Consider the following 25112-nt stretch of genomic DNA (forward strand, 5'->3'; position numbering starts at 1 on the left):
GTGCGTATAGTTGTATGAATTTAGATGGTAACTGTCGCGATCATTAGAAAGTGAATATGGGAGAACTATGAATAGTCATTTTGTTATAAAATGATATGGTGAACGAATTTTATCTGATCCCAAACGGTTATCGCCAAATACACACGGTTAAAGCAGCACTCTGATTAACCAAATTAAAAAGACCTTATGGATTTGTATCCCTCTATAAACAATGCTTACCTCACTGCCTTCGTGACGAAGACGGAAGACCACGCGCCACTTAATCATAAGGTCGGTGGTTCGTGTCCACCCCGGGGTAGCTTTTTTTTTAAAAAAACTTTCTTTTAGAGCTTTTTAGACTCACCTTATTGTAAATAAATCATGCATATCTACGATTTAACATATTTCGGGGGAGTAATTTTGTGGTTCGTTGACGTTTCGCCGCGCCACACAGTGGGGCCAAGGCGGACAAAATGGAATGTCATGAAAGTGACAATTTGGGCGATAATCTATACGTTTTCTATAGTAAATGAAGCGAGGAATCCGATTGTGATAATGATTTTGCAATTAGCATTCTTTTGCAATTAGTAAATTGTATTTAAAACTCAACAATGTTGAAGTTGCTGAGTTTACGTAGGTTTATTGAGAGGTAAAATACAGTTTTGCTTTATGGGGAAAAAAATAGCTGCCCTAACGTGACTAATGTGAATGCAGGCAAGCATGTGACAAACAATTGGTTCGCCAAAAAAAGTTACATAGGAGGGGTAATTTGAGCAAAATAGTGAATTTTTCAAGGAATTGCACACATGTCTAGGCTTAAAAAAAAGCTCCGCTGAACTCCGCTCTAATTAAAACGTTTTCATGAAACTACTGTAGTAAACTACTTTCCCTGTAAATTGCATCACAATATGCCGCAAAATGTAGCCATAGCACCGTTGTAAGCTGGCTGACTGCTTTGAGAAAATCCAGTTCCCGTGGAGCAACATAGTAGGAGGTATAAATAGGGCCGTGTGCAGCGAGTACTATAAAGTCAATTGGCTATCATGGAGTTTCTATTCAGTAGTTACAGCAGTTGTTTCAGTGAGAGTGTGTGCTCTTTTCGTATAATGGAAGAAGCCGTAAAATATGCCGAACTTTGTGAAGTGCTACTTACAGGTGGATCAGTGGAGTGTTTTATTCGCGAAAGATATCAGCACATGCATGAAGATAAACTTTCTCGAATTTGTGATGAAATAAAGAAAAGATTTTTGCCGCATTATGTACAAAAACTAAAAATAGTTAATTACAGTAAAACATATTTTCGCAAGAAGTATCGCGAGTGGATGAATGGTGAATTTGTGATTAGTTTCCCCAGTGATGATGCTCATTCGCCGAAGTCCTCCAATCCTGTTGGAAGGCCTAAAAAGTGTTTTGAAGATTGTTATGAGAGAAGTAAAAGACGTAAAGTTCATGATCTAAGAGCATCACATTCCCAAAGCGTAATAGATGCTGCTGCTTCGTCGTATTCAGGGAACACATCGGAAAGTTTCAGTGCTGATTTTGCATTATCAATCTTTACACAGGCTAAGCTTTCCAAATATCAATACGAGGTAATCAGAGCTGCCACAAAAGAAAAAGGGTTCAATATTTTCCCCAGCTATAAAAAAATCCAGCGCGCAAAGAAAGATTGTCACTCTAATGATATCAAAATTACCGAGACCTCCGCAGAAATCCCGCTCCAAAGTTTACTTAATCATACAGCCGAAAGGATCCTAAAAACAATAAATGAGAAGGAATTAGAAAAGTTGAACTGCCAGGCACTGACAATGCATACAAAATGGGGCTTTGATGGCTCGTCTGGCCAGAACGAGTTCTCCGACGGTTTGCAAGTGAAAGTGACGCGAGATCAGATGCTAATTAATTTATGACTTCTATTGTGCCTTTACAAATAACCCTACCTGGGAATGAAGATAAATCAATTTGAGTTAATCCTCGACCTTCCTCAACGCGACACTGTCGATCACTCAGATATCAATTCATAAAAGAGACACATGAAATAATAAAAACTGAGAAATTGAGGGTTGAAAGAGAAATCAAGAACTTGCAAGAAACACGATTGAACCTAGGGCTCAACTGTATCACTGTAAAACATGTTTTACATTTAACAATGTTGGACGGAAAAGTTGCTCAACATATTAGTGAGACATCTGCAGCAAGTAACTGCTTCATTTGTGGGGCTCGCCCATCGGAGATGAACGACATATCGAAACTTGAACTGAAGCAATCTAATGAAAAAGTACTGAAGCTTGGGATTTCACCTCTTCATGCTCGAATCAAGTTCATGGAATATGTACTACATCTAAGCTACAATCAACAATTCAAGTCATGGAGAACTACGAAAGATACTCTCCCAATCAGAGAAGCTGCAAAGAAACGCATCCAACAACGATTTATGAATGAGCTCGGGATTAAAGTTGATGTCATAAAATAGGGTTATGGTTCGACGAATATCGGAAATACCTCCAGGATATTCTTCCGACATTTTTCTCTAACAGCAGAGATTACACACATAGACGAAAACTTGATTCGCCGGTTTGGTATAATACTGGAGGTAATTAACAGCAACTCTGCAATTGATTCAGATAAATTTAGGTTGTACACAGCAGAAACGGCTAAATTAGCTATACAGTTATACCCGTGGTACTATATGCCTTCTACAGTGCACAAAATATTGATACATGGGGCCGAAATAATACAAGCTGCATCTCTGCCTATCGGGTTACTTTCAGAGGAAGCGCAAGAAACTCTTCATAAAGATTATAAGGATTACAGTCTTCACCATACAAGAAAATGTTCCCGTATAGCCACCAATGAAGATGCGTTCCATAAAATCTTCGAGTCATCAGACCCATACATAACTTTCCTGAGGCCCGAACTAAAGAAGAAACATCTTCCTCTAAGTATTGAAGCTACAGGATTATTTATTTAGATTTTCTTTGAAAAACACTTGTCTCTTCAGTTCCTCCTATAAATTATTTCTAAAGTGTGTTATACATATAAGAAGAATATATATATATATATATATTTTTACACCGTTGTTAATAGAATGAACAGACTTTTCCCGACATGAATAAAGCAAGTTGTTTTTTCACTTTTAAAATATATAGAAATCGTTTTTGAAGACTGCAATCTAAGTTTTGTAATTTTCAAGTCATGGACTTATGAAAACACTCATATGAATGTACCGTTTCTTTGTATTATAATTAAGATATAAAATAACACAATATTGTGTTTAGCACACTTTTTTGTATATGTTATTTCTCTATGATTTACTTATTCTACAATATTTTGCCGAGTATGATTTCCTCAAATTGTACTTTTTTTTTGTTGATATTTCTGACTAGCATCATCCATTGTATGCATCAGAAGTTCACACAGCTCAATTTAATGTTCTGTTTGAGAAGATATCTCGCGATATCTTGAGTGCAGTCAGTCGTAACGTTCCGGAAATGGTTTCATTTGATACACCACCACAACATACAAGGGAGCACACCATCGTCTGTTTCTTCTACCAACATTACACTATTATCGAGAATTTTGTCCGCAAAACAGGTGTTCGGCCCCACTGTGCGCCACTGCCACTGGTTGTATAATTTTCAAAACGGAAGTGGGGTCACCGCGGATCGTCGCTGCGGGGCCGCCAATTTCTGGCGAGATGTCGCTAGTTGCCCATCGGTCGTCCACCGACTCTTACGGCATGGGGTATATATATATACAGGGGTACAACAAAAAATCTAAATCGTTTGCACAAGTGTGAAAATCATACCTAATATGGTGTGGGGCCTCCTTTTATGTCCAAGACAGTTTGGATCCAACGTGGAATGGACGTATACAGCTCCTGAATCGTGGTGTGTGGAATTGTGTACCATTGTTCCTCCAAAACATGCTCCATTTCCTTAAGAGATGCTGGTGAAGGGTAATGAGACCAAACACGCCTTTCTAACTCAGACCACAATGGCTCAATGATGTTCAAATCTGGTGATTGTGGGACCCAGGGGAGGTGTGATATAGCTCCTGGTCATGCTCCTCAAACCATGATTTCACCGTTTTTGCAGCGTGACAGGGTGCCAAATCATCTTGGTAGATGCCATCACCGTCAGGGATCAATATTTGGGCAATGGGTAGAACCTGGTAACCCAAAATGGCCTCATACGCCTTAGCATTCATCATTCCATGCAGAACTATGATGGGATCTGCAGAAAACCACGATATAACTGCCCATACTGTAACAGAACCATCCCATGCTTTACAATTGGGAGCAGACAGTCTGTATCATAGGCCTGCGACGGTGTTCTCCATACGTAAACACGACCGGTCGTTGGAAACAAGGTGATGGTCGATTCATCGGACCACATTACGTGATTCCACTGCTTATGAGTCCACGCCTTGTGGTGCTAGCACCACTGGATACGCATCTTCGCATCTATTGCTGTGACCAGGGGTTTGGTGATAGCGGCCCTGCCATGAATTTTCATTTTATGAAGTTCCCGTCGCATTGTTTTCAATGAAACCGTGTTTTTTAGGCCCGAATTGAGTTCAGACGTAATTTTTATTGCAGTGGTCTTCTTTGTAGCTTCTACAATCCGTTTTAATGCCCTCCGGTCCCTATCTGACAGGATTGTCTTTCGACTACTGTTGTGCTTTGCAGACGTCGTTTGCCCATGAACTGTGTATGCCCTCGTGACATTGGACACAGTGCCTTTCGATACCCCCCACAATGTTCGCCACTGTTGCCACTGAAGCTCCAACCAGACGGGAACCAACGATCATGCCTCTTTGGAAGTCTGTCAGGTCTCAGGTCGCCCATTTTACCGCACCACGACATTCACAGGTGAACTTATTACTGCTGACGGAAGAGGAAGATCCACATGGCACATTGAAAGCAAAAAACGATCTGCAACCACAACACGTGTTGCACAGTGAAGGGCCAAACTTACGTGTCCTGTATGAAGTGTTTTTAGATTTTGTGTTTACCCCCCCTGTATATATATATATATATATATATATATATATATATATATATATATATATATATATAGAGAGAGAGAGAGAGAGAGAGAGAGAGAGTTCGTTTATCATGTAGCCAAAATCCAGTGGTAAAATCTTCAAATCTAGACGATTAAACCAGCCTATATAAACATACGCCGAAAACCACGTTGTCTCAAAGTTACGCTATGCCGAAAACGAGGAAAGTGTAACTTCAAGGCTCCCTAGCTCGAAAACTATAAGACATATTAAAGGCGGTTAAAGAATATCAGAGGAACTAGTACACTCTCTATCTAAATATCCATGTTTCAAAGTTAGGTTGTACCCCCACAACGAATTTCATAGAGAGAGCTGGGGGTATCGAAATCCTGATTTAGGCACGGATAAGAGAAAAGCAATATGTTTTGATAGAAGATTCCTAATTATCAGTTTATTAAGCTGTTATGTCGTGTATTATCATTTGCCAATTTCACATTATCACAAATTTTAATATCCGCAATTATGCAGTCACACATAACACAGTTTAACATAAAAGAAAAGTGGTTGATAACACTTGCAAACCAAGTTCTAACGTTAAATAATATTTGATCACGATGATCTAAGCAAGGGAAAACGTCATATAAATAAATGATAATAAACAAATGATTGCAGAGTTACAGAAATCCGAAATGCCGTGAAAATGAATATCAGTTCAAAGGATTCGAACAACTACCTACCGAAGAGCGGGTGTAATATGGTACATGCACTGACATCTTATGTTTTCTATCCGGCAGTAGATTCTGTAGTTCAGACGAATGTTACGATTATGTTCACAAAGCATTCACGTGTGTGCGGGTCAAAGTGAGTATGAAAAAATTATTAAGAACAAAAACGAAAAAAGCGTATTCAAGGTGACAGTTGTTTTTACTTGTATGTGTATGTAAATACAATCTAGGACAGTGTAAATGGGAAGAAATAAAATCTTACAATTAGCATCACAGGCTTCTATCCAACAGTAGATACACTAGATATTGCAAGTGGATGATGATGAAAGAAATGGTAGAATGAAAAGTTGGAGGAAACAGGAAATCTCTAGTAAATCCATGAACGCGATGCCGTCCACCACGAATTTAGTATTGAGTTTCCTTGTACTAAGCAATTAAATTTTAAAACAATTATTATTTAAATTTGGAGTATATTCATCTTAGAACTTTTTGGATCAACTCCTAGATTGCTGCTCGATGAATTCACATACAGTATATTTTATCTTCATAAGAATAGAAGTTTCATTTGAGTTTGTCTAGGATTGGAAATAGTTTCTTCCCAGATGGTATCATACAATAATAGTTCTCATGTTTGCTCTTTTAGACTGTCAACATTTTCACCATGTACAATATCATCAGTAGCTAGGTCAGAAATCAGTTTAGTAGTTCTTTCAGATCTCTTTTGACCCATTTCGATTTTTCGAACCTATGTTACTAAAGTTATCTCATGATTTCATTATTCCAACATTACATTTCATTCCAACATTTCATTACACAAGCCTCATATTTAGTGTAGAATTAGTATTTAACGATAATATTTCGTTTCATTGGTTCGTTGATTTGCGACCCTTTTCAGTAACGAGCGTTTGTGTACATATGTGTAGGTATGTGTCTGTGTGATACTTTATTGCTCGCTAACTATTGGCGGGATGTAGACCAAATGTGATCGACAAGTAGCCTATCGTATAAAAAATAAAGTGCGTTATATTTGGTGGCGGCTCAGTTTGGCTTGTATGTGGTATTTTATTTCGCAGATCTGATCCAAATTTATCACGCTAGTAACACATCATACAAGGAATAAAGATCACTATATTTGTTAGCCGATCTCGATCAGTGGCAGGTTCGGTTCCGCTTGTATATGGTACTTTATTTCTTGGAAACTACTAGCCGCAACTGAACGAAATTCGGTGAGCAAGTAACCCAGCAATAGATTATGCGTTCCAGTTTTGTACGCTGGGAGCTTCTGAATTCGGCTCATTAGCTGTGTTCCATTTGTATATACCTGGCTCGCACTAGTAGATAAAAATTTATAAATTTGATAGTATTTAAAATTTCTATAATAGTATATAATTTTTTTTTTTTTAGATTGATAAAGATTCATATTGCACTTTATATTTTCCACCTCAACAAATCTACATAGACATTCTTACACAAAACTAGAACTTGAATATTTATTTACTTATCTATGAAATACATATAGTTTTTTCTTGTCAAATTGGAGATTGTTTAAAGTATTCATCGCCATCCATATTGCAATCATCGTTATTGTTTTTTATTTAGTACTTCAAACATTTTCAAATAGTAGATTTTTACAGATTACTGTAATAATAATAATTTCTCTATAACAAAAGTATTAAGCGAGAAATTATTTTATTACTACCCCTACTAATATTATTAAATACTTTCATTTTAGGGGAAAACGCGTTACGCTGCTTTCTGAGGCAATCTGAATACAGCTTAGAGAGATTGAAACAGAAGCTGGACAACAATTTTACAACTCGTGGACTTCTTCCAGAAATTTTTGCAGATAGAGATCCACTTCTTCCTACACTAAAACACAGCTTTGAAACTCAGTAAGTTTAAATTACATGAAAAAGATATTAAAATTTTCATCCGCTTCAAACAAAATACAAACAGTCTTTAACAATATTTTCTAGATTTGCGTTATTGTCATGAAGGATGTGGATTATTGCAAGCGAAGCTCTAGTATATCTTGAGGCTAAAAAATATACATTCATTGCAACAATAATCAATCTCAGATTTCTAAAAGTGCATTTCTGATTAAGTTCTGATATGTACTTCTGATGAGTATCATTCCCTTGAGACAGATAAAGATTAATTAGCTGTTATGGACTGTTTTGCGAATCTGGAGAGCTTCCTCTTGACTTGATTTCCGATGGAGCTCACGTTTTTTGGATCCCATTTTTAGCTTTTGTCCTGGTCTTATGTAGCTTTTGGATTAAAAAGAGATGTAGACTTTAAATTTACCAATCAAATTACAGTAATTAATATTAATAATCTAATATTAATAAACTAACATAAACTAAAAAATTCTTGACTTAAAGTTAACATACAATTTAGGTGTTTCCAACTCTTGAAGTTTAGCATCTTATTTATGTGCTAAGGGTTGGAAGCTAAGTTACAGGTATAATTTCCTTTTCTTAAATCTGAATTACTTTTAAGGAAGTACGTAGTATAAGTAGAATAATTAACTTTTATTTACAATACTAATTAATATACTGTAACCAAGAATTCATTAAGACCAACACAAACCTAGAATCATTAGCCTATATAATCCTCCTTTAAAAAATCTTTTATTCTTACACACCAAATACTTATAACTCGGATATAACATCTATTAGAAGTAGCTCTCAGGCTAACGTAAAATCACCATTAAATACATACATTATAGAAAACGGTGAATGTTAAACCTCAGTCTGTTTATACCAAGGATGTTATAAAATAGAGGATCTGCCCATACATATCTTTATCATATGAACTCAGTGAAGCAAAAAACAACGGAGCATCGTCTGAGCCGACAGGTTTGATTGGCTATTCTCTTATCCGCCATGATGGTTGGCTCGAAACATTGCAATCTTAGTGGCGCGAAGTGGGCATAGTAGGTGTGGCGAAGCTGTGACGTATGGCTTCACGATTTTCTTGTATGGGCAGATCCTCTCTTTTATAACATCCTTGGTTTATACTGAAAACACCTGGCTATCTGATAAGCGGTTGGACTATCTCTACTCTTGACATGTATCAAATGTTGTAACATTTGTTCTCTAAACCGAACCTCAGTAATATATCATCAACAATAATCGCCTAAACCGAGACTTAAGTAATACCATATCATCACATGACATTAAGATACTATAATTAATGATTAATACAACTAATATAAAATATTTAATGTTTTGCTTCAAATTATTATTCTAAATAGTTTATCTTACATCACATAGCTCGAATTAAATAAATATTCCAGCAATGGAATAAAATTATACCAATAAAAGGAGGAAACAATCGGATTTTTTACACACCAGATTCTCCACAGGTGCGAATTCCATAACACACAAGGAGTGAAAAAGCGACTGACCGGACCGGAACTCGAACCCGGAACCTCCGGCATACCGCGCTGATGCGTCAACTGCTATGTCACCCAGTCCGCTTCCCAGAACAGCCACTCACTTTCCCATTCTCGAAGTCGGCGCTCTCATCTCGGACCACGTGGGTTGTACCATAGACCCCTGCTGTGATTGGACAATCCTGCGTTCATATAACACGTTTCTTAGTATACCAGATGTCTCGGGTTTTTCACTCTTACTGTGTGTTACTGTGTGTTACTTAATAAAATTAGTTTAGTTACGAAACATGAATTTAGCCATTGCATTGGCTTCATATTTTTCATTAGTTGAAGAGCTTTAAGCGCTGTATTTGTAAACTTACTCTCTTATTTACTGCCTCTAATTCACTGGATTGTTGGAGTTTAACGTCTCTTTTCAGCATCAAGGCTGATTGAGATATGGACATACAATTTAAGGTGGAATCCAAACCACCATGATGCGTTCAAATTTCAAGGGTTTCCCACTAGGAATCAAGTCCAGGAAACCGTGCACTAAAAGGGCGTGCTAGTAGTTAAGCCAGTTGAGAGATCTATTGCACCTAATACTTGATTTCGGTATTTCCTGATCCTTTTCTCAGCAGATCTGTGCAACTCACATGAAATTCATCTCACTTCTTAAATTTCATCTTGCACTATTCCATGCCCAATGTAAACAATGATGAAATCATTGATAATAAGATAATATAAATTCCTTACACTTGAATCTTCTTCTGAAATTCTTTTCGCTGTGAAAAGCTTAAATAGTAGCTTGAGCAAGAAAACTTATACAACTTTTTGCTAATTTGTAGAAATTTTGCTCACTGCAGACAGACAGTTTGTGAAGATGGCGTTATAATTTTAAATTATGTTAAGCGTTATTTATACGTAGAACTTAGATAATTAAATTAGTGACTTATTGACTTATTATGAAAGTTTGTTAGATATTTATGAAATAATGCAAGTATTTGCATTTTAAATACTTTTAAGGCAGATTAGAGAAGTGTGTAATTATCCTAGTTAAACATGCAAATAATGTTTAGTGTAAATGTAACATTATAAAAGTATCTTAAAAAAGTGTCTGTTAGAAGTGAGAGCAAAGTTTCTACAAATTAGCTCAAATAGAGTAAGCGTTTCTACATAACTTTTAAATAAGCATTTCATAACAAAAGTACTATCAAAAGAAAAAAATCGAATTGAAGAGTAATAAATTCACATTGTCGTATTATCAAATGTTTGATATCATCATTATTTACCTTGTTGATGGAAGGATGTATGATTCACAAATATACTGAGGAAGATATCATTCAATACCGAAACAACATATTAAATATATTAGACGAAGTGAGTAATAGAGTTCGTTAAGAAATTATTATTAATATGATTCAACTCATGTCATTAAATCTTTATTTTTTTTGAAGATGGTATCATTACGTGACTTTGCAGATCTGTGTAGAGTTCAATTAATTTTACGAAGTAAATCTCACTCTGTTTTAAAAAGATATAATTATATTGACAACTACATCAGATGAAAATTTACAAGTATTCCTCATTCATCCGTAAAACATATGAAACACGAGCTGGTGGTGACGAAGAATATTTCCCGCACCATAGTCAGTGTATGTTTATATGAAATAGCACACACATGACTATTATTTTAGGTAGATTCTTTAGTGTTTTTCACCCTCATTATAATCGAACCTTTCTATTTATGGTTTTCAGAATCAATCTTTTAAATGCGAATTGATTCACAATTTGTTCGATTAACTTGTCACTAAACTATTCATTCGTTCACCCTTGGGTTACGATCAATGCTACTAATTTCAATTTGATTTAAGATTCTTACTTCATTATATATTAGTACTAAATGTCAAAGTAGACATTATTAGGTCAGTAGAATTTCTTTATATAAATTGTAGAATTTCCAAATTACTTTTAGTAGCGGAAGTCTACATTTTTTATTTAAAAAATTAAGTAAGTAAAAATCCAATGTTTAATACAAACTATTCTTTCGTCATGGTAAATGAACGTCGTATATAATCACCTGTTTTAATTTCTGGGAACAAGTAACTGCATGCATTTAGTAACTGTTTGAGAAATACTTAAATTTTGTCATATAATGGTAGTAGCTCCCTCAGATTTATGTTCAAATAAAAGCGTCTATTTTCAATCTTAACATAAACACTTTAGTAATAAAATGCCAGATTAAGAATATGTAAACTGAATTCATGTTTCACCCAAAAACTTAAGAGTAAAGACAATGAATATGACTATTTAGTTTTATTACAGCATAGCATGTCCACTCCCTCAATTGTCACCAGACGGTTATCGAGTATTTGTTGTAACTTATCCACCTAATGCATCAGACTTTGATCCTGATGTTCTATGGAGAAGATCGTCCTTAGGCTTGGATTTGATGTATGAGAAAGACAATTTACGTAGAGGGTTCATCATATTTTATGATTTAACTGGAGTTACAATGGAGCACTCACGAAGATTTACCATTGCAGATATGAAGAAATCTCAAACATGTTTCTTGGTAAGTAAAGAAATCTATTATGTTTAAAATACATCTATGCGTTTCTAAAATTCTTGTGTTGATCATGCGGTATTTATTGTACAATATTATTAACATTTAACGAAAAAATGTTCATAAACAAGACAAATATCATTTCATATATTCATTGAGCTAAATAAAATTATAACTTCTCACGGGCAGTTTTTGAGAAAATAGAGAGAAATGATTTACTTGTCAAACAAAAGATAATGCTTTACTACAGTTACACCTTCCACTAAGATGAATCTCATAGTAAAGTTACAACGAGATACTTTGTATCGTTTAATAATTACCTGTACCTTGGGCAGAAAGTGCTCATACTCAAGCAATATACTTGATATAATGTTAATTTAAAATAACAAAAGAAGAATGTTTTTAATATATGTAAAGAAATATGCATTATTGTATAATTCGTTGCTATGTAGTTGTTTATATATACCTAATCAACATGTATGTTTGCAAGACAGTTTGAGTGAAAATACGTTAAAAGAGTATCAACTAATAAACCATTTAATACCGATCATCGACTTGTAATTTCGATAGAAAAGGTGAGAATAATAGTGTATATAATTATTGAAGATATTTTTATGTGTAAACAATTACTACCACTCAAGATTTACTTATATCATTAGCCGAACCAGGTTGACGACTACCTTTGGTGAGTCGTTACAAAATTTTGGTTTACCTCACCCGGGATATTTGTAAATTCATATCCTGAAGTATAAAGTAAGGGTGAATTTACTTCTGTAATAAGGTTCATGACTACGAACTTTACTGTACTTAGAAGTGGTAGAATAATCACAAGAAAAATGATGATCGGTGAGGCAATGGAAAAAGAAACTGGTGACAGTGGTAACGAAGAACAAAATACAGCTCCTGTTGTATCCGAAATGTTAACGTTAGAAGACAAAATCTTAATGGCTTTACAGAGACAAGAACAACGATTGGAACAAAGTTTAGCCCAAATGTCGGAAAATTTAAAGCAGACTTCCAGTAAACAGTATGGAGAATTAAAGCAGACTTCCAGTAAACAGTACGAGGAATTAAGTAAACGATTGGAGCAGACATCCGAAGAGACGAAACAATCCATTATCCAGGCGATGAGTGACATCACCTCACAGTTCGATGAAAAGCTTAGAAGGGTATCTGAAGATTGCCAGGATAATCACAACCATGTTATTCAAGAGGTCAATGGTGTGAAAAAGGATTTGGAAGTAATAGAATCTTCTGTACGGCAACAAAAGATTCAGGTCATGGATAATTCTACCAAAATACGTGCGAATACTCAGTTGATATCTGCATTACAAGAGGAAATCAGGATGCTACAGATTAAGGACAACGCATACCACAACAACATGGTTAATGATCATCTGGAGTTCCCTTGTTCACAGGAGATGACCTCGCATTCACCCGTAGCAGATCAAAGTGGACCTCACATTATCTCATCTTCAAGTAACCCATCCGATGAGGACATTATTTTGGAAGGAATTCATCCAAGGAATACAGATGGGCGAAAAAGAGATGGTGGAACTACACATCACGCAGTAGGTAGGAATTGTCACTCAACACGAACACGGAAAGGTGAAAGAAAGGTAAAGTTAAGTGTAAAGATGAGTGAAATACGTGCTATGAGTAAGTTCAGTGGTAAATGTAACGAAAATGCTACCTCTTTCCTAGAAAAATTTCAGGATGAGTGCAATATAATGTGTATAGATAAATCGCAATATATGAAACTAATCCCTCATTTATTACTCCCACCATGTTCTTTATGGTTTAAAGCCGTACGAGATCACGTCAATACATATGAGGAATTTAAAGCTGCGCTGATTCCAAATTACGAAAATGACTTCTTGCTTGCAAACAGAGATGCCACGATTAGAAATCAACCTTTCAATCCTCGTTTGCACAAATCTGTTGTTGATTTTGTTGTAAATACATATAACGAATTAAAAGTCGTAAATCCGTTGCAATCGGAATCTAGAGTAATTGCATCAATTCGAAATTTGCTACCGTTTAAACTACAACAGATCCTGTTTTCTACCCAGTGTATGAGTTTTAACCACTTATTAATGATTGTACAATGTTATGAAACTCAATACCACGCTCAGAATCATCAAGCAGGAGTAGGCAAAATTAAAAACAATTCAGATCACTTTGTACCTGTTCGTAATCTAAATATCCGTAATGCGAACGATACGGAACACAATCTAAATCGAGTGAATTTAAGCAATCCGAACGAGCAAAATAGGCAAAGATATGTTGGGAATCCACCTAACCTAATCAACCGTGGCAATCCTTATGTTAGACCATATAACCAAAATAGATTCAAAAATAGACGAAATACATGGCGAAATTCTAGAAATGTTATAAATCCTATGTATAGACATAATCGTGGTTCAAGAGATGGCACTTCGTATCAAAACCAAAATCATGACGCAATTCATGTACAAAATAATGCGGAAACTAATCACGATTGTGCAGTACAATGTACTTTATTAGAATCATATGCAAGTACGAATGTAAACTGACTGCAGTTGATGAAGTAAGAGTTAAACCCATATCAGCTACTGATTCTTATGAATATGTTTGTGTAAAAATAGATTTATTTTCTTCCTTTTGTTCGTCTGAACGTAGGTTACGTTTAATTTTTTTGATTTTTACTCAATTTAATTTTCTTTAATTCTCATTAACCAATTATAATTTTCAAATGATTTTAATTCTGCCTTGTTAATGTGAAGAATTATAATTTGATTCATAATTGATTAAACAAAAAAGGTTATTTACATTATATTAATCTGTGTTGAAACTTTGTTGTCAAATATGAATATTAATGGAATGAAAGATTTATTATAAATGTATATATATATATGAAATTTAATGAAGATACATACGAGGGGTGATCAAAATGTAAAGGACATAAGTAATGTAACATCATTATTGTAAACGGACCAGTGGTTCTTAAATATAATAGCCAAGCTCGCTTGTAACTTTTATATTCAGTCCCATCGTCGGGCGACATTTTTATACAACGAGATACTTTGTATCGTTTAATAATTACCTGTACCTTGGGCAGAAAGTGCTCATACTCAAGCAATATACTTGATATAATGTTAATTTAAAATAACAAAAGAAGAATGTTTTTAATATATGTAAAGAAATATGCATTATTGTATAATTCGTTGCTATGTAGTTGTTTATATATACCTAATCAACATGTATGTTTGCAAGACAGTTTGAGTGAAAATACGTTAAAAGAGTATCAACTAATAAACCATTTAATACCGATCATCGACTTGTAATTTCGATAGAAAAGGTGAGAATAATAGTGTATATAATTATTGAAGATATTTTTATGTGTAAACAATTACTACCACTCAAGATTTACTTATATCATTAGCCGAACCAGGTTGACGACTACCTTTGGTGAGTCGTTACAAAGTTCACCCTTACCAAACTTTCCATTATGAAACTAGAAAGCCGTAGCCGCCGATGTCAACTTGAGCGTCAAAAGTTATGACGGAAAGACTGAACTGGCGTAAAGTGTGCGCTCAATGGGTGCCCCACAGTCTTCAACTACAACAGAACTATGTCGAATGGCCCACTGTCTTGGTCATCTGCAGCGCTATGTCAGGGAAGGGAATGAGTTCCTGGTACGAGTGCTGACTGGAAATGAGTCTTTGTGTCATCATTTCGAACCGGAATCGAGACGACAAAGTCTCCAGTGGAAGCATCCAGGGTCAACACTACCAAAAAAAAAAAAAAAGTCCAAGGTTATCCACGCAAGTGAAGGAGAGGTTATACTAACGTTATTCTTTGACCAAGACGGCCCCCTTCTGATAGACTTCATGCAGCACGGGACAACAGTGAATTCCCTGCGTTACGTGCAAACATTGACCAACCTTCTCAAAGCGATCAAATCGAAACGACCAAGAAAGCTCATCCGTAGGATCATTTTGCTCCGCGACATTGCCCGACCTCATAGGCCAACACAATCAGGGCAGTCGTGAAGAAATTCAAATTGGAGGTTCTCGGTCAACCTCCAAACAGTCCAAACCTCTCTCCCTGCGATTACGCCACCTTTGGTTCCCTTAAAAAGGTTCTCAGATTCATCTCGGACAACGATGTCCAGCAGTACGTTCAGAACTGGTTTGCAACGCAGCCCAGGAAATTGTACGAGACAGCCATTCGCCGTTTTGTGTCGCAGTGGGACAAGTGCCTCAACACCCAGGGCCAATACTTCTAACATACAGGGAAGAGTTTCTGTTCTTCGGCCTCCGATTCGTCTCTTTTTGAACATTCTTTATATATATATATATATATATATATAATATAAACATAGCACACGATGATAAAGAAATAGAGCAAATGTATAAAGCCATTGAATATATATTGATATAAAAGATATGAAAGAATGAAAATATAAAAGGAGGAGAAAACCTTGTTTTGATAGGAGATTGGAATTTGATCCTAAGAGGAGGCCGAGGAGGAAAGGAAAGCAGTGGAAAAGCACGAATTAGAAGAGCACAACGAAAGAGGAGAGGAAAGTTTGCACGAAGAAATAAGCAAGTGTTAGTGAACATTATTCAAGCAAATAAGCGCAGGATTTATTCAAGGAAAATGCCAGAAAATCAAAGATACCAGATCTGTTACATACTCCTTAACAAAAGGTTCACAAACCAAATTAAGAACTATGGAAGTTATCCAAAAGCAGATGTTGAGGGTGACCATAACGTAGTGATGAAGAGTTAATTGAAACTGAACAAGTCCCGGAAAAAGAAGAAACATGAGAGACTTGATACAGGCAAGCTGAAGAATAAAGGAACTTAAGAAATATTCACGAAAACGAAAAACGATAGTAGATAAGATAGTGTAAGAGCAAACGAAGGAAGAAATTAACCTGGAATGGTGAAAAATAAAAATTGATCTACTTACTGTAATGAAAAAACACGAAATAGCAAGGAAAAATTGGACCAAGAAAATTCCGGAATTAATAGATAAGTGAAAGTATAACGATACTTATATTTCAACCTTTATTTGTATTTGTGGGCAGAATATACTTTTAAATTATGCACAAGCTATTCAAGAAAAGGAAGAAGTATATGAAAAAAATGGAATGTAGATGTAATTTCTTTGCAGTTGATATACGTTGCTGTTTTGTTATAATAGAGATTCGTTCTCATAGCAGCGAAGAATAAATAAGATATAATTCCGGATCCGTCTTATGTAAACTACATGCCCAATTTAAGGAGTGAAGTTATTTTATTTGTGATATGCTCAATAAAAGGTAATATTTAAAATACTTATGCAATGTGTAAAATGTTTTATGGTGGTGTTCGCAGCCTTGCTTGTATGAAACTAAAAACAGGATCTTTGAGTAACGACGTTCTATATATATTGGTAGTTCATCGCATAACTATTTTGAATAATTGTCGTTATATAAATTTGGTGGTTTTGCCGCCAGAACCTTAGGAGATTTGTATAAAGTTTAGTAGACAATCTCCTAAATAATAAACTCCAGGTGTACAGATTTACTTTAAGGCTACTTTGTGATTTTGTTAAAAGAAATATCAAAACGGAATATACTTTGTTAAGGAGTGGCACAAAAATTTTCAGAAATATCACAATGAGTCTTCCTGATATTGGAAATACATCTGAATTTAGATGGCAACAGGGAATTAACTTTTCTGACCTAGCCAATTTCATTAAACAATTAACACAAGATTTTGGTAATCGAATGGATCAACAAACGGAACAAATGAATCGACAAATGGGACAATTAAAGCAAGACTTTGGTAATCGAATGAACCAACAAATAGAACAAATTGATGAGCGATTGAATCAGCAAATGGGACAATTAGAGCTTGATTTTGGTGAACAAATGAATCAACAGATGGGACAATTAAAGTAGGACTTTGGTAATCGGATGAACCAACAAATGGAACAAATGAAACAACTTGATAATAAAATTGACCAGACAAATCTACGAATTGAACAAAGTGACCTTTAAATGGAATGAATTATACGTAGATTTATTGAAGTTCAAAATTCTACAGAAGTTGCGAATTCAAGTAAGGAGTTACAAGAAGATTTGCAAGTTACTGAAGAAATTTCACCACAGGCTAGCATGAATGCTTTAAGTGAACTGAACCTTCCATAGAAATTATAGAAAATACAGATCCTAAGTTAGCATCAATAAAAAAATATGACATTGATTTAAATGTGTGGATGGAATTTGCTGTGTGTTCGCAAAAACATACTGCAGTATTAGTTGGGATCAGATTATCCTGACTTTTCTCTTCATTCGAATGTTTTTAGTTGTCTTACTGATGCTCCGTGTAACGAAGATTTTAGTATGCATTAATATGCGAAAAGTTATGGTCATCTTCGTCTAGTGAATGCTATTGGTTGCTTTCAACATGATGTTAATTCTGGAGATGAAGTATTGTAATAGAACCGTTCAGTGATATGTACACGAGATTAGTTCATGTGGCAGGAAGAAAGTTGATTCCAGTATTCTTGAAATTGCGAAAGAGAACGTGTGTTCCCACTAATGCTTGTAGTGATTGTTCTATTGAGTTGGAGCTATTGTATTGACAACGAAAACACCAAAATGTTAATAGTGAACAATCCGATGATGCTTTTACAGAACGTGGTGCATTGTATTGACTTCCATCATCTAGGTATAACATCGCAAAATTTTGAAAATGTGTCAATGGTGCAATACAGTACTAACCTGAACCAAACTAACCTTAATCGAAACCAAGTTCGAAGTATCCATGTGAAATTAAAGTGTGATCTCAATGTAAAAAGTAATGTTAAATTCACGTGTACAGGTAATGTAACAGAATCTAATCTTAGTTGCAACAGTAATAGTAATCGTACTACACTTAAGAAGCATGTACTCATTAGATCTAATTTCTCTCGAATTGGATTTCGTAGAAGTTCCATAGATTGCAAAAATTCTCAAAATAGGAAACAAAGAACTATAGAAGTAAGTAACGCACAAGACTGTATTCCGGTTTATGACTTTCAATGGAACTTGAATAAATTCGTTGGTCATGTAACTTAAACTAATGTTGTGGCATCCGAGAAAACCGTATTCAATTGATTCTTGTTTTATTTGACTGTAAATATCGTTATGATTTTGTTTGTTATTCGTACCTTATTTGAATTCTATGAAGATAATTCAATGAATCAACAAATGGAATAATTCGTACATTCATGATTCTGATAAAATGGTAATTATCGTGTTTTGTTCTGAATATTGTTGTTATTTTAATCTTAATTTATATTTTGTTTGATTATATCTTATATTTGATCCTTTCTTATGTAAAATAGCCATTATGTAAATGTCATATTCTTTTCACAATCTTTTTTGTTCTGCCCGCTAAAATGATATAAATTTTGTTAACTTCAACTTATATTATGTATCAATGGCCATAAAAGGACCTTAAAATTGAATAACTTCTATGCCGTAATCTGAATGTGCCTTTATATTATCGACGTTAAGGCATATGAATATTTGAAATGAAATTAATTAAGAATTTAAGGTAAATTTATGAAAATAATATTGTTATAAAAGTAAAATATGTAATATGATTATGTGAATTATAATTGCTATATATATGAGGGTCATTCGGAAATTCCAGTACTTAATATGTAATAGTTAACGGCCCATGATTCTCTCTTTATTTTTCTTTTTTAAAAAAAAGGTCCTATAGTTCAAGGCGCCATATATAACGATACTTGTATTTCAACCTTTATTTGTATTTGTGGGCAGAATATACTTTTAAATCATGCACAAACTATTCAAGAAAAGGAAGAAGAAGTATATGAAAAAAATGGAATGTAGATGTAATTTCTTTGCAGTTGATATACGTTGCTGTTTTGTTATAATAGAGATTCGTAGTCATAGCAACGAAGAATAAATAAGATATAATTCCGGATCCATCTTATGTAAACTACATGCCCAATTTAAGGAGTGAAGTTATTTTATTTGTGATGTGCCCAATAAGAGGTAATATTTAAAATGCAATATGTAAAATGTTTTATGGTGGTTTTCGTAGCCTTGCTTGTATGAAACTAAACACTGAGGACCTTTGAGTAACGACGTTGTATATATATATATATATATATATATATATATTCCTAGTTCATTGCATAACTTTATTTTGAAAAAGTGTCGTTATAAAAGAAACTGAATAATGTCAAGAAAAAGGGAATAATGGGCAGTGGTTTCAAAGAATAAGAAAAATCAGACCTTTGAATATGCACACGTGACAAGTGGAAGTGGATAAGACAAAACGTGAAGAGGAAGAAAAAGATATGAACACAGAAAGAGTGAATATGTCTTACACTCCTAAAACAATTAAATGGCACTTCAAACCACGAAGACCAACGAGCAATGTACAAAAAAAAAAAAAAAAAAAAAAAAATGGAAGGAGGATCGATGACTGAAGCTGAAGATAAAATAAATACATGGAATATTTAGAAAGGTTCTATGAAAGCGGCAAACAATTAGATAAATTTGAAAGTATAGAGGAAATAGAAGAAGAGGCAAAACTAGATTTTTCACTAAGATTCAAGTTCTACAGAGCATTACAAGTTTTGAAACTTGGAAAAGCGCTTAGTATACGCAAGATACCAGCCGAAATCATACAACGTGTGAGACCAGAAATTTAGGACAGGCTTTACAAATAATTTAACAAGATTTACAGAAAAAGGAAAGTATTCTCAAACTTTTAGAAGAGAAAGAGAGTCGCAATATCAAAAAGAGCTGGTGCTCAGATGTGGAAGAATGATATTACGATAAGCTTGCTCACATATTTTGAAAAACATGACAAAAATAATTTATAAAAGGCTCGAAATCAAGATATAAATGTTAGCAGAGGATCACTTTGATTTCAGAAAAAATATCGGAACGTGAGAACTAATACTTATATTAAGAGAACTGGTAGAAGAAAACAGATTTTCTTCAGGAATCAGGAATTTTGTATTTTTATCAAATAGTGCTAAGTTTAGGAAATTTAGTGTAGACCTGATACTCAGATAGGTATAGAGACAAACATTCAGAAAGAAATATAAATACATATCAAATAGAATGGTAGAAATGTGTTTACATTTAATGTGCTTCTTCAATCTTTCAGAAAAAAAGGTCTATATTACTTGATTCGATCTTTTGCATTATTTATATGTATTGTACTTGATTTACGAATAAGTTTTATTTGAGAGTTTGTTGAAATGGAAAGCAAGATTGCTTGCCAATTTAGTTAGGTAGAAAATATTTTTAAACCCTGAAATATTCATTAGAAATTCAGGATGTAAATGCTAATAATAATAATAATAATAATAATAATAATAATAATAATAATAATAATAATAATAATAATAATAATAATAATAATAATAATAGAACTATATATTTTATGGTGAGAAACTGTATTGAGGTCTGAATTTTCCTGCCTTTGTATATCCTAGATGAGCCCTAAATTGCTGAACATTATGGAATGTCTCGGAAGTCAACTTATATTTTAAATTTTTCTTATTTTCAATTATTTGTCATAAATGTGTAATAGCACTCCCTACTGGTCTAGTGGATACTGCGCACAAGCACCTTGGATTCTGGGGCTTGACATCTGGTAGGAGAGAATTGAATTTTGAACACATTACAATGGACTGGATTCCACTTTGAATTGTGATCTACATCTCACATAACTTCGGTGCTGAATGGGACTTTGCTGAAACCAATAAATCTGCAGTAACTTTTAGGACAACAAGGAGAAATATATATCTTAAATTCGCTTCATTGGAAAATACATTTGTAAACTCCAATAATTTACATAAACGAAAATATTCATCTGAATAAAAACTTCATTAGCTAATTTGTTAAATATGAGACAATGAACAATCATATAATTTTTGTGTATATATTTAATACCAGCTGAAATGCCTGTTCTTCGCGTTCTATGGAATTATTCTTTGTAAAAATTTAAACCGCTTTTCCACGTATAATACACATTTCAGTCGAAGTGAGTTGATAAAAGTCCATGGTAACCTAAGATTCAATTATGTCCAAAAGTTCATTTTAAACGGTTTAATTGTTTCCTCATTTGAGGCATTTTATGAATAAAAAATTGAAAATTAAGATACTTTGGACGTTGTTCCTCTCCGCTAGAAGCAAAATTTTAGAAAACGATGGAGCACATGATCATTCATTTTCAATGAGAAATTTATATGCTAAGATTCATCTTCCTGACACGAGGGGATCGTAAGATATTACACTTTCGACAAAAATTTTTCCACCCTCTCATTTCCTATTAAGACATACATTTTAATAAAAGTAACATGATGGAAGCCCCATCTCGAGAATAGTGATAGCTATGTTCGAAACTCCACTTGAAACGGTTCAATCATTCTCTTGTGGCGATATAAGAGACAACGTCGATTTCAGTTTGGAGAAAAAAATTATATAGAAATTCAACCCCCTTGAAAGCGAAATTTTCGGAAACGCTGGGATACGTGTCCAGGTAGTTTTAGTGAGCAGTTTATATATTGAATTTCATCTTTCTAACTTGAGCAACTCCTGAGACACTTTAATTCTGTCAAATTCTGAATTCCTTCTTTCCCCTAACGATATCCATCTTGATGAAAGTGACATGATAAAACCAGGTTCGAAGTAGCTACTAACTACTATACATTCAAAAATGCATGCATTTCAAACGATTTAGCAATTGCACCCGTGTTTTATTCTTTAATATAACTATAGCTATTTATACCTATTTGTATCTATCTATCTATCTATCTATCTATCTATCTATATATATATATATATATATATATATATATATATATATATATATAGGGAGAGAGAGAGAGAGAGAGAGAGCGAGAGAGAGAGAGAGAGAGAAAGATCCAGGGTGTTTCAGATAAAACGTCCAGTGCTTATAAATCAGAAAGGGCTGAGAATAAAAAGATGAAACAAAAACTGAGATAGGAAAATGATATAGGGCACATCACATGGTGTTGTGGTGACCTCCAGGGCCCTCGTTGAAGGGGACCCAGGAGCCAACTTCAAATTTTCAAACGGGAACATGTATTGAATCATACGTCATTCGGTAACTCTTGAAAAACGAAACAACTTTTGTAGAAAACAATTTTCGATTTGGACTACCGTTTTAAAAATGGCCACAAAAAGTGGGCCCTGTATCAATCTGAGGTTGGACCCATTCACGGAGGGCCCTGAAGGTTACCACAACAACACCACTTGATATGCTTTATCGTTGTTCCCTATCTCAGTTTTTGTTTCATCTTTGTATTGTCAACCGTTTTTGATTTATAAGCAGTGGATGTTTTATCTGATACAGGACTCACTTCTGATACAGGAAACGGCTTCTTCTTTTTCTTCAATTATTCTTTTGTTTAACCATACAAATCTTGTAAGATGTTTATCTAACGTCGAAAGCAAATTTAACACAGAAAATAAACATAAACAAAAACAACGATAATTATAGTAACTATTATCTAGAATAATTATTATTGTTTTCTTAAACAATTTTAGGAAAGTTATGCTGACAGGTACAAATACTTTCTCTACGTGAATGTAAAACCATGGATGATCAAAGTAATCAACTTGGCACTTTCTCTTCTGCCACAAGAATATAAGAAGAAGGTAAGATATTAGCTTTTTCTATTTCTCAGCTTATTCTGGTATTATACCCAATTGCTTTTAACACTTTACTTATACTACGGATTTGAAGCTATAATGGACAGAAGAACAAAATGGTGACACGGAAAGAATTATTATTATTATTATTATTATTATTATTATTATTATTATTATTATTATTATTATTATTATTATTATTATTATTATTATTATTATTATTATTATTGCTTTCCGTTTATCGTAATCCAAGTCCAATAAATGTAATGTCTGAAATTGTATATATAGTGTAAACTTTCATCTGATGAATATCTTCTTTTAATATCGTTTAAAGAGAATCATCACATCTAGGCAAAGGCTATTTGCATTGCGAGAATGCACAGATTAGTCTTCCATATTCAACTTATAGTTAAATCTGCAAAATTCAACCAAATTAATAGCTTTTTTTTATTTGAATGAAGTTACAACTGTCACCTATCAAATACATAGCAATAACATAGATGCAAGTGACTCAAGTGCTTGTAGGAATGAATTAATGCCATCTGTTGCAAAAACGCATCGTGACTTTTCCGTCAATTCAATATTTTTATTATTTTCTTTTGTAGCTTGACGTTCCTTAGTGATCATGTACTGAGGCTATCAATCTTACTAGTTGTCATATTGCAAGTATAGTATCTTAAAGTGTTCTGAAGCAAAATGGATAATAAATTCCTAACGAGAAAATAGTAAAAAAAATAATGACTCACTAAAAAAAAAAAAAAAAAAAAAAAAAAAGGTTTAAATGTTTTCGCTAAACGTCGTCATGAAATGCGGAGGGGAAGACTTTCGGAAAAAGCAAGTGAAAGATTAAGGAACAGAAAGGTAACGGTAAAATATCGAAGTAGATTCCATGTTTGAATATAGGATTTTCCTCCGTCCTGGATGTTGAGGGATGATCACGTCTTCTAAGATTTCCCACAGAACCTATGGTCATTAGTTTCGAATAGCTATTCCTTATGGTCTTTACATCTATCATTGCACACTTTACCATCATCTCTGTACTTTTATCACGAACTGCTTACTTCTACCGGGGTGCTAGCTGAGCCTGCTCACGCAAGATTAGACATTGCGAAAGGGTCCACCACTGACATCTGCAATGAAATGAATGAGATACCATGTAATAAATTATACTATTGTAAGGAACAAAATGCTCTTTGTTTCACGAAAATCGGTTATGCATTAGAAAAAGGTATAAACAATTTTCAATATGGAGTTTTATTCCCGCCATATTTTCAATATGGACTAACTATAGAAAATATATTCATGTCAGCGTTTAAGAAAAAAGAAAAAGACTTGTCTCTATTATGAAAGTACTCATTAAAAGAGTTTTCACTGTATAATAGAACTAATCGAATATAATACAGAACAAAGATATGTAGAAGAGAAATATGAGAAATAAATGCAAAAATATTTTCGAAAAATAGAAAGAAATTGACAAGTCTAAAGAAATGTTGCAGGGGAAATGGAATGAGTGCATGAATGTAGAAGGAGTACCTCTCTCCATTTTCATATCTCTTCATAACTCCCTACTTCATTATTTTTCAATTGTTTTATCCTATTTTACTCGTACATAAATTTTCTCCTTGTTTATAATATTTTTACATCGTCTTCGTATACTCTTACTGACCCATCTATCATTAGTTTCATCTTGTTTCACTAAACTCAATATATTTTCATGTTGGTAAAACCATTACATGATTCCGTATTAAAATGTACCTCATCACAGTGCTT

General features: G+C 34.1%; 1 protein-coding gene across 1 annotated transcript in view; it reads left to right on the forward strand.

Moving 5' to 3' along the window:
• LOC145693301 (retinol-binding protein pinta-like) overlaps positions 1-25112 on the forward strand; it is a 159827-nt gene that overhangs the window by 117350 nt on the left and 17365 nt on the right. The window contains exons 3-5 of the mRNA XM_081769160.1: positions 7441-7600; positions 11413-11662; positions 23238-23348. Coding sequence (XP_081625286.1) covers positions 7441-7600; positions 11413-11662; positions 23238-23348 — 521 coding nt within the window. The remainder of the gene's footprint in view (positions 1-7440; positions 7601-11412; positions 11663-23237; positions 23349-25112) is intronic.

This window comes from Thermobia domestica, chromosome 8 (genome assembly GCF_964235325.1).
Source record: "Thermobia domestica chromosome 8, izTheDome1.hap1.1, whole genome shotgun sequence".
NCBI lineage: Eukaryota > Metazoa > Arthropoda > Insecta > Zygentoma > Lepismatidae > Thermobia > Thermobia domestica.